The following is a 13611-nucleotide window of genomic DNA, read 5'->3' as shown; positions in this document are numbered from 1 at the left end:
CGTGCCAGCCTGGCACAGCTCTTGCCCTGGTGGCTCTATGCGTCACCTGCATTCTGCTCCATGCTTTCCTTGATGCCATCCAGGAGCTCCTGGGCATCCTCCACATTCTCCTCTTCTTCCTCCTCTTCACCTTCCTCTTCTCCTTCCCCGGCATCCTTGGGTGTGACAATCGCCTCCTGTATGCCACACGGATAACCAAGCTGACTGTGCCCAACGGTGAGGGTGTCACTAACAGTCTGACCAGTGAGCCTGGAAAAAGTCTCAGTGGGGAGTGTACCTAGTAACAGACATCATGCAAAAGTCTGCAGGATGTGTGTATCTACCAAGACGGATAAGGGCCTTAAGGCTTTCCTTAGCTCTACTTTTAGGAAGATAGTAGTATAGTCAGTGTTAACTCCACAACTGCCTAGGAGCCAGCAATTCTCTAAGATACTAGATTATTCTCTCTCTCTCTCTCTCTCTCTCTCTCTCTCTCTCTCTCTCTCTCTCTCTCTCAAATTTTTTATTTGAGTCAGGGCCTCACTATCCAGTCCTAGCTGACCTGGAATTCCCTAGCTGGCTTTGAACTCACAGAGACCTACCTGCCTTTGCTTCCCCATCATTTGGTATTAAGACACGCACCACCATTTGGGGGTGTGTGTGGTTATTTATATATTTTTTTTCAAGACAGGGTTTCTCTGTGTAGTCCCGGCTGTCCTGGAACTCACGCTGTAGACCAGGATGTCCTGGATCTCACTCTAGAAACCACAATTTCCTAGAACTCAGAGATCTTCTTGCCTCTGCCTCCAAAGTGCTGGTATTAAAGACTTACATGACCACTTCCAATTACATGTATATGAGTGTGTCTGTGTGTGGGTTTGTGCACCTGGGTACAGTACCCATGGAGGCCAGAAGACGGCATTGGATTCCCTGGAGCTGGAGTTACAAGTGGTTAGGAGCAAGTGTTCTGAAGTGCTGAGCTATTTCTCCAGCACCTCAATTGTGTCTTACTTGAAGGAAACACATTTTATAAAAATCAAGACCTTTAGTTGAGTGGGTGCATGTACAAAGCCCTGGGTTCGATCTCTAGCACCCCCAAAAATGACCTTTCATAACTACTTATGGAAGTATAGCTTGGTTTCTACCATTCCTAATAAAATTATTTTTAAGAAGACAGCAAATAATCTGATACTAGACTGAGGAAAATACAATGAGATTAAAAACAAAACAAAACTGAACTAAAAATATTTTATCCAGCAAACAGAAGATGTACTTTGGGAGAGACTGGAGGCAGAACTCCAAGGACAGTCCTACAACCGCCTCCATCAATAGGAAGACAGAGAGCCCTGTGGGGTTCTCCATTGTCATAACCGGGACCAGCAACAAAGTCCAATTAAAATAATAAATTTCTTTGACATCTGAATTAGTCACTTGCTTATTACTCAGGAACACATTCTGTGAACTGGAAAGATTCTTATAAAAGTGGATGATCGTGTTACCAGTTTGGCTATGGCTTCCGTAATCACATCCTTTATTTTGATGTGATGTAGTTTGTAGTACTTGACCAATTCTTCAGAGATGCTGGATTTTCCCACGGCAGGAGGACCAAGAATGCAGATCTTGATTGGCTACAAAAGAACAGGGAATACATGTCTTAGGGTTGTGGAGCTGGAAGGGTGTTGCTTCAGGACTGTGATCTTTCCAATGACTCTGGACCCTGTAGACCGACTTCAGCAGCTCAACCAGACTCCAGACTCTCTGCCTCTATTCCCTGTCACTGTGATGGCTCACGACCCCATCATCCTGAAAGTCTCTGCCTCCTATTCCTGTGGCTCACAGCCATTTGCTCCATGAGGATGGAATCGTATCTATGCTATGAGCTGGGCCAGGGAGGAACAGAACATTCAACGAGTCATGTTCAAGATGCTAGGTGTGATGGTCCATGCCAGTCGTCCCGGCACGTGGGAAGTGGAGAAGTCTAGGCCAGGCTCACCTACATAGTGAGTGAGATCTCTGTTATGTGAGATCCTGTCTAACAACAAACAAATAAAACAGAAATATAGAGAGAAAAACGTATGCCCAGGAATGCATAAAGGTGCCCAGGCTACCTGTCATCACTTTCATTTGTCCTTGACCATTCACAAGAATTTAGGGTCCAGTAAATAGGGCCTTACAGTATCACTTTCTGAATTTGATCTTCAAAAGTTTAAAGTTAATATTTATTTATTTTGGTTTTTCAAGACAGGGTTTCTCTGTGGCTTTGGACCCTGTCCCGGAACTAGCTCTTGTAGACCAGGCTGGCCTAAACTCACAGAGATCTGCCTGCCTCTCCCTCCCGAGTGCTGGGATTAAAGGTGTGCACCACCACTGCCCAGCTTATTTTTATTTTTTAAAAAATGATTATCTATCTATCTATCTATCTATCTATCTATCTATCTATCTATCATCTATTTATTTCAGACAAGTTCTCACTACGTAGCCCAGCCTGGCCTTGAACTTGTGAACATTTTGTTTCTGCCTCCCGATCACTTTGTTAAAACCACTACTTCTTCCTGTTTGAGGAGTTCAAGGATGCCTGGGCTACAGCACAAAATCTTGTTTTAAAAACAAAATAATAAGGATAAGAAGGAGAAAGGGAGAAAGGGAGGGAGGGAGGGAGGGAGGGAGGTAGACTTGCCTGAACGTTGAAGATGCTGTGGTATTCATTCATAAGCAGTTAGTAAATATTTACACCAAACAGAAAGAAAAATATCAATAACAAATAATCATTTCTTTCAAAATGGTCCAAAGAGTTGTGAAACTGTGACTAGCATTTTGCAAGACATATTTTAGAACCACAAGGATGGAAATTTCCATTGGCTGTATCCATATGCCTAAGATCACATAATTTTGCCTATAACTTTGCAGTCACACTTTGACAGCAGGGACACCCGTAATGGGATAAGCGTGAACACTAGAGTGGGTCTGAGTGCAGTGAGTTAAGTGACTGGTCCCACGTTGTGAGGGATGACTGGTAAGTAGCAAGATGCCGAACAGTGATGGAGGCAGGATGAAGGGCAATGCTGGACCACTTTGGTGTACTCACTAGCACCTGGAGCTTGTCATCCACTGAGCAGGTTGCTGTGCACCTTTTTGCCAGTATACCAAGAGTGAATCCTGCCTCCTGGGGCAGGCTGACTTTATCCAGGACTAAAACAGAATAACAATCCACTCATTCGTTTATATTGACCAGTTTGTTATTGTTGATGTTCACTTTGGATTATTCTAAGTTTGGCTCATAAGTTTTAATGCAATACATGTGCAGACTATAAGACTGGAGACGCATGTTGAACATGAACAATTTGTTCAGAAGCTTTTTAAAAAATTAATTAATTAATTAATTTTTTTGGTACCTGGAGGGACAGCCGTGGGTGCTGGGAACCGAACTCTTATATTTTTGGTTGTGAGCCTAGCCTTTAACGGCTGAGCCATCCCTCCAGGCCTTGTTTAGAAGTTTTAAAATGGAAACACTCCTGCCAGTATAGAGATACCGGCAGTGAGCTACATTGACTGCTTACATCAGAAACCTAAAACAGTAAGTGGCCGTAGTTACCAGTAATCCTCGGCTTTGCTTGTACTCTTTGAGGATGCTGCCGATGTTCTCTACAAACCCTGTTTGGGCGACCCAGCGGATGTTGAAATTCTCCTTCACAAACAACGCCTCCATCCTCAGGTTGACCAGTAAGTGGTCAATATACGGTTGCTGAGGATTAGGGGCAAGTAGAGGTTGGTCTTGTTATCATCAGACAAAAATCACATCCAATAAATAAATAAATAAATAAATAAATAAATAATCACATCCATTCATTGAACAGGAAAACTGGTCAGCACTGTTTGTTTACAGAACAACTGTTGTTTATTTATGCCTGCATCATTGTCCCGGGTGTGTGTGTGTGTATGTGTGTGTGTGTGTGTGTGTGTCTTACCTCTACTCTTTTACCCTACCCATGAGCTCCAGCCTCAGCCCTGAGACTTCTTTTTTTTTTCTATTTTTATTTTTGGTTTTTCAAGACAAGGTTTCTCTGTGTAACAGCTCTAGCTAACCTGGAACTTGCTTTGTAGACCAGGCTGACCTCAAACTCACAGAGATCCTCCTGCCTCTGCCTCCCAGGTGCTGGGATTAAAGGGGTGCACCACCACCATCCAGCCTGCCTCTACTTCTTGAATGTGGGGATTACAAGCATTCTGTGCCACACCAGCTATCATCTACCTTTTTGAATAATGCGGCCTCATGGTTAACCACCCAAAAATAAGTATTGACAAAATATTCTCTCTAGCCCACAACCCCCACCCATCCCATTCTGCCCCTTCAATATTATTTAGGGAAACAGGTTTTGAAAAAAACATTTTTTATACTGACTGGCAAGTCCTTTGTTAGAAAAGCATTCTCTTTGGGTACTTTCTGGATTTTTCCAGGGCCAGTATTTTTGCTGATGCACTGTTCAGGAGAAACAGACGTATTATTTGGTTTGCTTGCAAAGTTTTACGTAAAACTTCTCAAGTAACTACAAATATTACCAAGCACGCACACTAAAAGGTATTTTCAAAATAGTATAGAGCATCTACTCACTTCTGGGTTCTGAAAACACCAAGGGCAAAGATGAGGCTTTGGTCTTTGCCTGCAGGGTTCACCAACTTCCAGAAAGGAGACAGACACGTGCATTGATCACGGTCATGCGGGTGTTTGCAGTTCAGCCAAGGGAGTCTATGCTACTGTCTATTATTAAACTCCACCCATAATGGGAGCCCAGTGTTTTAGACTGAGCTCCTGCACTGAGCCCCAACACACCAGATCAAAATGGAGTCACTCAGGCTAAGGGTCATATAAGCAAATGAAACTTAAGGATGCTGTTCACATCCCCCAAGGGACATAGCCCTGATGTGGGTTTCCTCTCTGTATGTTGTGAATACCATTGGTTAGTAAAGAATCTGCTTTGGGCCTATTGCAGCACAGAAGAGGGCAAGGTGGGAATTCCAAGCAGATGTAGAGAGAGAATAGGTGGAATTAAGAAGAAGTTATGTAGCTGCCACTGGAGACAGATGCGGGATGCCAGACAGAACCTTACTGGTAGGGCACAACCACATGGTGATGCACCTACTACAAATGGGTTAATTTAAGACATAAGAGCTAGCTAGGAATACACTAGAGTCATTGGCCAAGCAGTGTTGCATAATCATAATAAATAATATATATATATATTTTTTTTTTTGGTTTTTCGAGACAGGGTTTCTCTGTGGTTTTGGAGCCTGTCCTGGAACTAGCTCTTGTAGACCAGGCTGGTCTCGAACTCACAGAGATCCGCCTCCCTCTGCCTCCCGATGTAATAATATTTTTAAAGAGGGACTAGGGACATGAAAAGAAGGCAGGGAGGCTACAGACAAAGATCCTGGAACTAAATCTTAATGGTGAGTACAGAGAAGCCAAGCAAGGGCCAGAGGAGGCTGCAGCAGTTCAGCCAGCTGGGCTGTAAGGCAGCTATGCTATAGGGAGCTCCCTGACCCTTGTCTAGAGAGCCTAGAAGTGCCTGAGGCTTTGGTGATCTGGTCTCTAGCAGTCCTGTAGGCCCAGTGCCCACGGATCTCAGCACGTCCTTTGTGTATCCCTGATGATCTCCATTCCCTCAGCCTGGACCCAATGGTGGTCTTTCTTGCTCTCTTGCGTGCACGTACTGGACAAAGGGCATTTGGGTAGTGATTTCCCATCACTTAGCCTGAAGCTATAGATAATCAGTTTTTAAAAAGATTTATTTCTTTATCCATTTCATGTATGTCTGTGCCAGATCCCCTGAAACTGGAGTTACAGACAGCTACAAACTGCCATGTGGGTCCTCTGGAAGAACAACCAATGCTCTTAATCGCTGAGCCATCATCTCTCCAGCTCCCCGCCCCCCCAGTCAGTTTGAGGTTTAAGCACATCCTGTTTTTTGTGTCCCGAAGCCCTGTTAGCACAAAGAAGTTGGTAACTATCATTTACAGGGTACAGATATCCAAGCTAAGTCACAGGGGCATGAGCACACAGACCACTGTACCTTGACCAGGTCTTCCAGGGTGTGGACAGACTCGTCCACAGCCACCAGGTAGTGCAGCTTTGGCAGGTGGTCTATGACGTTCTGGATCACACTGTTGAGCAACAGGCACAACAACCGGACAGGAAAGACAAGGAGAAAAACAGAGCTCAACCCTCGCGGGCCAGGCAGGTGTTTGGTCCTTAGCTAAGGGGCCTCGCTTAATGTTCACCAACATCAGGGGCAGGGCCACTGTCTGCAGTCTACAGATGAAGGGAGGATTAAGATGTTAGGCAGTATTTCCCAGACTAAAGAATTCCTGGGACAGAGCCGGGTCTGCAAAGAAATACATCTGGGTCCCAAACCTGTTTTCTTTTTTTACATATTTTTCTATTTCTTTGTTTCATGTTTATTATTATTATTATTATTCTGACATGAGGGGTTGAACTCAAGGCCTTCCACATGCCAGCAGGCATGCTATCCCTGACCTACTAATTCCCTAGTACTCTGTTTCTACTTTTTATGTATTTTGAGACAGAATCTCACTCAATTGCCCAGGCTAGTCTCATACTTGCTTTGTAGCTCAGGCAGGCCCTGAACATGTCCCAGCCTCCCTAGTAACTGACATTATAGGACCATTAACCCAGTTATAATCTGGTCTCTTCTAAGTATACCACCCCAACTCTAAGAAGACCTGACCCCGACTCTCGTCAGAAAGGCTCGTCCACCCAGTAGCTCCCGCGAGTTTCACAGCTGTGTTTGGGGTCAGTGATCTGCACAGTGAGACACAGAGTCAAGATATGGCCGCCGTCTTAAGGAAGTGACGCGGAGGTGATCTGAATCGGTGACTGCCAGTGCTTCTGGCTGCTGCTAGCCTCTGCCATCGAATCCTCACAACACCCCTGTCAGACGGCTGCTGTGACTGTCCCCGTTTTATAAGGAGAGATGCTGTGGTGAGCGGCACAGCAGGGGTCTGAGCACATCTGTGATTTCTGGAAGTCTACTGCCGAGGCGCGCCATTCCTTCCCCCCTCCTCGTTAGCTTCCTCTTCGCTATGATGAGGTACAAATGTGCGCGTTTAAACGCTCAGTTAGCTCATGGTAGAGCGCATGTTTAGCCCAGGCCTGGTCCTGGGTTCTACCCCTGGCCCTGGAGATCAAAAAAAGAAGCAATAATAATGAATGTTCATTTCACATCTATTTTATATTAACATCTCCGAGACTTTTAGCATTTAGCTTTCTGTCCTCTACTAAATAATTTATAGGGTTCAAATAAATATGCAGGAAGATATTAACTAGATGGTGGTAGCTCACACCTTTAAACCCAGCACTTGGGAGGCAGAGGCAGGTGGGTCTCTGTGATTTCAAGGCCAGCCTGGTCTGCAAGAGTTCTAGGATATCCAGGGCTGTTACACAGGGAAACCCTGTCTAAAAACCAAACAACCAAACAAAATAAAAAGGTAAGTTATTTAGGGCTGGTGACTCAAGTGTCTGGCTGTCCCTCTCCTTTCTCCGTTCCCCTCTCTGGGCAGCTGTGGAGGTGGATCTCTGCAGCTCACCCTGGGGTATTTATTTATTTTTCTTTTCAACTCACTTCAAACTGTCCTCCTGCTTTAGAAAGAAAAAAGATATTAAGGACTCCTGTGGAGTGTTTGGTCTTAAGAACGTAAAAGGTTGGACTGGGCGTGGTGACAGGTAGCCCTGGGGAGGCTGAGGCAGGGAGACCGTCCTTTCAAGGCCAGCCTATGACCTCTAGTCAAAGGGGAAACATTTTCCTTCTTTAAAACCTGCTGACAGAATGGACAGGTCTGTGCGGAGAAGACACATTTGCATACTTCTTTCTTCAAGTTTGTGTTAACTGCGGCAAATCTGGGTGGTTTGGGGGAGGGGGCTAGGGACTGGAATAAGAGATGATATGGCTGCCTAGCCCAGGTTAGCCTGGAACTCGCTATCTAGCTCAGGCTGGTCTTGAATGCTTCATCCTGGGATCACGGGAACGCACAACCAGATGGGCTTAATGTACGTGCTGCCAAGTCTGGAATTTATACCATTTCAGGGACCCTGCTTTCAGAACAATCATAGAAATCATTTAGGTTCGTGTCTTGGAGGGACCCACACACCTGTGGCCCCGAAGTTCAATCTGTGTGACTTTCTCTGGGATCCAGAATGATCCACTGTGAGAGAGGGAAAATCTGGGCCTCTGGAACCAGCCCCTGGGGGATCCAGCCAACAACCCCGGCTGTTGAAAACACAGGAGGCTGGTACTCCAAGAACAGTGAACCAGCCACCACCCTGTTGCTCTGGTCAGCATCAACAGCATCAACTGGACCAGGCAGGAAGGCTTGGAGAATGTGGGAAATTCAGGTCAAGCCTGAGGCTGAAGTGCTCTGCTCAGAAGGGGCCACCTTTGTGTTGAAAGCCTATGGATTGTCCCCCTGGGCAGTGAGTACCACGTGGGCCTGTAGTGGATTGGAATGTCACACATCAAGAGCCAAAGTTTCTTCAGGCCCTTGGGAGACAAACAACCCTTCCCTTTTAACCTCCAGATCCTAAGATTCTTGCGTCTATTAGGTAAACCTCCAGAAGTGGGATGCGTGGTTCGACTTGACTGATCTCTGGCCTGCTTCAGACCCAGAGCAAAGGCAACAAGAAGACAACATCTGCTCACTGTAGGAAGGAGTTCAGTTTTTTTTTTTTTTTTTTTTTTTTTTTTTTTTTTTTTTTTTTTTTTTTTTTTTTTTTTTTTGAGACAGGGTTTCTCTGTGTAGCTTTGGTGCCTGTCTGTCCTGGAACTCGTTCTGGAGACCAGGCTAGCCTTGAACTCACAGAGATCCCACGGTCTCTGCCTCTTGACTGCTGGAAATGGGGGTGTGTGCCACCATCACCCGACTAAGAAGGAGTTTTTGATATTCCTGTTACCTGTTTAATTCAGGAACAGTATACTTCCTGAATATGCTGATTTATGATTTCCTTTGTTCTGAGGCAGGAAAGTCCATGTGACCTCTTCCCTTGCCCAACCCTTCATTGAGGGGAAACTGGAATCAGTATTCACAGGCCATGCCTTAGGCTAAACTATTTTCTTATTTCCTTGTGAGATTTATTTAAGATTTGAATTCCTCACAGTGGAGAGGCTGAGGCAGGAGGAGGAGCTACAGAGTAAGACCCTGTCTCAAAGGAGGTTGGGGGCTTCAAGCTCACAGTTAGCTGACTGGTTTCTGGAACTTTGGCAATAGGTGTGACAGTGACACCCATCTCATCTGAGACAAAGGGAAGAAGAAATGGGTTACCCAGAATGTGCACCCCAAACCCTTCTCCAGAGCTGTTTTTCTACTGAGAGTCCCTAAGAGATGAAGCTACACATGTCACCAGAAGTGTGGAGACTTTGGGTGGACAATCTCTTATCAGGCACAAAATGGCGGTGCTAAGTGCCTTCTGCGTGAGGCCATGAAGAACGAATACAGCCATATATGTGAGGGTCTCAGTGCTATAACTTTGAAGATGAATTACACATAGTCATCACCCAGAACAGCCACACTTCCAGGAGACCTCTTACCCTGCTAGATCAAGGACATGAATGGCTGGGATGACATTGGATCCATCTCCGAATACAGGTAGTGCAGGAATGTCGCCCAGCCAAGCCATCTGAATGAGAGAAGGACAAGTAGAGAGAGTTTGCTCTGGATATGTTTCTCCCTCCCAGCCGACATCTACATCACTCAGAGGGCTCCAGAAGTGCCACCAGCTCTTCTTGATTTCTCTCAAACTTTCATCCTACTGGTCCCATAAAAGTCTACTTGTTCTCTGTAAGATCTCATCTTACTTAATCATCTGCAATATGTGACCCAATAGGAGTCCCTTTCCTGATGGATCTTCACCATGTAGACTGTTCCCATTTGACATTGACTACTGTGGGATGATCATTCTGTATACTGTGTGAACATATGTTGCTATGATTGGCTTAATAAACAAGCTGACTGGCCAGTAGCTGAACAGGATCAAGTTAGGTGGGAAAGCCGAACTGAGAATGACAGGATGAGGAAGGGCAGCATCAGGAGTCTCCAGCCAGATTCAGAGGGTGTAAGAGATGACCATGCCATGCTAGTAAGGTACCGCAACATGGCAGAGCGTAAATAAGAAATATGGGTAAACGTGAAATGCAAGAGCTAGTTAGTAATAAGCCTAAACTATTGGTCAGACATTTAAAAGTACTATCAAGTCTCTGTGCTGCTGTCTATCTGGGAGCAGGTGGTCAGGACAGGAAAACTCCTCCTACAATTGATGACACTGTTGTTTCTCTTCTTCCCTCCTGGGTCTCTCCTTGGCCTCTCTCCCATCTTCATCCATCTCCACGTATCCTCCACCACATACTGGAAATTGAACCCCCACTTTTCTTCACTTCCCTCCTCGCTCCCCTCCTTTACCCTCTCTTCCTTTCTCTTTCTTCTCTGAAATAGGATTTTGCATTATATCCTGGGTTGGCCTCAAACTCTCCGTCCTCCTGCCTCTGCCTGCTGAGTCCTATGGTGATGAGTATTCTGCACCATATCTGCCCTGTAAAACACTTTCTGAGATATACATAGTGGGCTGACAAGATGGCTCTTCAGGTAAACACTTGGCATACAGTCACCCCACAAAGCTGTCCTCTGACCTCTACACTGGAGCTGAGGCATGTGCAGGCCCCAACACACATGTTATATACACATGTATAACAATTATAAATCAAATTAACGACAACAAAGAACCCACATAGCTTTAGGTCTTAAGTGAGGGTGAGGGCAGGGGTATGGGGTGAGGAAACTGCTACTTTGTAAGCTAACTGAAAGTAAATTTAAATTAATAACTAAAAAAGAAGAGTTCGCATGTTCATTGAAAAGCCAGACCTTAAAAAAGGCGTGTAAGATCCCTCCTTCCACTCCATACTGAAGTCCTGTGGCGACTACGTAAGTTGAAAACTTTTTGCCCTAAAATGGATTAAAAAAAAAAAAAAGACAGAATTGATATACTATTAGTCATCCTGAGTTAGAACTGGACTTTGTAACCCAAACAGGCACGATTGCAGACTCTTTCAAGTCTTTCGGGCTCCGTAGGTGCTGCTTGGGACAGGACCGGGGTCTCTGCAGGGGAACAAACAATTCAGAGTGTTTCCAAACACCCTCGACACTGAATGCGAATGAATAACTAAAGTGAATCAACATCTACGAACTCCATGCTGGCAGCAAGAGGAAGGGGAGCTATGAAAACAGAGCCTTCTAGAAGGATCTTCAATATCTATCACTGTGCAGCTCAGGACCAGGTGGGGCTTTTGTTTGTTTTGTTTTCAGGTGGGCTCTCAAGCAACCCAGGCTGGTCTTGAACTCATTACATAGTGGAAGATGACATCTTCTTGGGGGTCAGGGCTACCAAGAAGTTTATGCAGTGCTGAGTATCAAACCAGAAACTTTGTACAAGCTGGCCCAGACCCTGTACTAGGTCTAGTTCTCCAAGACAGGGTTTTTCTGTGTAGCTTTGGAGCCTGTCCTAGAACTTACTCTGTAGACCAGGCTGGCCTCGAACTCATAGAGATCTGCCTGCCTCTGCTTCCCAAGTGCTGGGATTAAAGGTGTGTGCCACCACCGCCTGGCTATACAAAGCTTTTTTTTTTTTTTCTTGACCATTTCTTAGAATATACAAGGCTTTTAATTGGTATGGATGCTTTGCTTTGCCCAAAGAAGTCATTGTGGCCTTTTGATACCTAGTTGTAACCAGGCCCCACTTGGTGGCATGTGCCTGAAGTCCCAGCTTCTGGAGGCCAAGGTGGGAGGATTACTTGGGTCCATGCAGTGAACATAGCCTGAAAAACTGACAAAACACTGAAAAACAAGACAAAACAAAATTTTCAAAGCCCAGAGAGCCTTGTGCCATGAATGGCTAGGATGGTGTTGTTTTCTAGAGTACTGACATGAAGTCCAAGTCCTAAAGATACGTGACTTCTAGAAGTTTCCGTTCCCTAACATATTTCTTTTCAGAGCTGGGGATGATTCCCAGGTAGTCAAGAATGCTAGCAAGGGCTAGCATCAAACCCCACCCTGTGAGCCTCACTGAAACTTTCACTTACAGACAGTCCAGGAGGTCCCAGCCTAGAGCAGAATTCCTCAAATCTTTGCTTAATCATATTGGGAACTTATTCTCACTTGAGGGAGATTCGTGTGTGTTCATGCGCACTTACAAACACATGCATGAGAGAGAGAGAGAGAGAGAGAGAGAGAGAGAGAGAGAGAGAGAGAGAGAGGGGGCGCTTTCTTCTAGTAATCCATCACCAATTGAAAGTGATGTTGGGGAGCTGGGGGCACAGTTTTATTGTTGTTACTATGCTGGGTTGTAACACAGGTCTCTGTGTGTGTTTGTGTGAGGCAAATGCTCCACCAAATGGGCACCCATATACCTTAGCACACATGTGGGTAGCAGAGGTTAGGTCATTGAAGTTGGTTTTCACTTGGCTCACACTCCAGGCTAGCTGGTTCATACTCCACATGCTGGTTCACACTCCAGGCTAGCTGGTTCATACTCCACATGCTGGTTCATACTCCAGGCTAGTTGGTTCATACTCCACATGCTGGTTCATACTCCAGGCTAGCTGGTTCATACTCCACATGCTGGTTCATACTCCAGGCTAGCTGGTTCATACTCAACATGCTGGTTCACACTCCAGGCTAGCTGGTTCATACTCAACATGCTGGTTCACACTCCAGGCTAGCTGGTTCACACTCCAGGCTAGCTGGTTCACACTCCAGGCTAGCTGGTTCACACTCCAGGCTAGCTGGTTCACACTCCAGGCTAGCTGGTTCACACTCCAGGCTAGCTGGTTCATACTCCAGGTTTGCTGGCTCATCCTCTAGGTTGGCTAGTTTATACTCTAGGCTAGCTGGTATGTACTCTAAGACTAGCTGGCTTATATTCCAGGCTAGCTGGCTTGTACTCCAGACTAGCTGTCCTGAAAGTCCCAGGAGAGTCTCTCGTCTTTCCTTCCATCTCTCAGTCAGAGTGCTAGAGTTACAGATAGGTACCACCACATCCCACTTTTTATGCAGGTTCCAGGGATCAATCTCAGTTGCCAGGTTTGCACAGAAGCACTTTTTCCTGCTGAGCCATCTCAACAGCCCACCAAGGGAGAGTTCTGAGGAGGACTTGTAGCATTGTGCTCCGGGGATAGTTCCAGAATGTCCTTCTAAGGCTTGGTACCAGGGTGGACCCAAGGGGAGAGGCTGGAGACTTTACAAGGAGGCACAGTAGCAGGTCTTAGGTCTTTGAAGACTTCCCCTTGAAGGGGGTATTGGAGGCCTGGTCTCTCCCTCTCTTTCTCTTTCATCCTCAGCCAGGAGGTGAACAAGCCTCTTTTGCTATGTGTGCTCACCAAGACATCCTACAGCACCATGCTGCCACAGGCTCAGAGCGACAGAGCCGATTGGTCACGGACTGGAACCTCTGAACAATGAGACACAATAAACTTTCCCTCTTCTTGAGCTTCTAATCCTGGGCATTTAGTTGCGGCAATGGAATGCTGGCTGACACGCGTGTAATTGACCCACATTCCCCTGTATGGGGATCAGTGG

General features: G+C 45.8%; 1 protein-coding gene across 3 annotated transcripts in view; it reads right to left on the bottom strand.

The window, feature by feature from the left end:
• Ak7 (adenylate kinase 7) overlaps positions 1-13611 on the bottom strand; it is a 72708-nt gene that overhangs the window by 31566 nt on the left and 27531 nt on the right. For all 3 annotated transcript variants that reach the window (XM_050154827.1, XM_050154829.1, XM_050154830.1), the window contains 7 exons: positions 10903-10983; positions 9576-9664; positions 6048-6138; positions 4379-4456; positions 3572-3721; positions 1479-1607; positions 47-176 (listed from right to left, as the gene is read on the bottom strand). In XM_050154827.1, coding sequence (XP_050010784.1) covers positions 47-176; positions 1479-1607; positions 3572-3721; positions 4379-4456; positions 6048-6138; positions 9576-9664; positions 10903-10983 — 748 coding nt within the window. The remainder of the gene's footprint in view (positions 1-46; positions 177-1478; positions 1608-3571; positions 3722-4378; positions 4457-6047; positions 6139-9575; positions 9665-10902; positions 10984-13611) is intronic.

Source organism: Alexandromys fortis, unplaced genomic scaffold, assembly GCF_014885135.2.
Source record: "Alexandromys fortis isolate MF-2015 unplaced genomic scaffold, M_Fortis_MF-2015_v1.1 scaffold_91, whole genome shotgun sequence".
In the NCBI taxonomy this organism is placed as follows: domain Eukaryota; kingdom Metazoa; phylum Chordata; class Mammalia; order Rodentia; family Cricetidae; genus Alexandromys; species Alexandromys fortis.
Note: the sequence above shows the minus strand (reverse complement) of the source record. Positions and strands in the feature narration are given on the sequence as shown.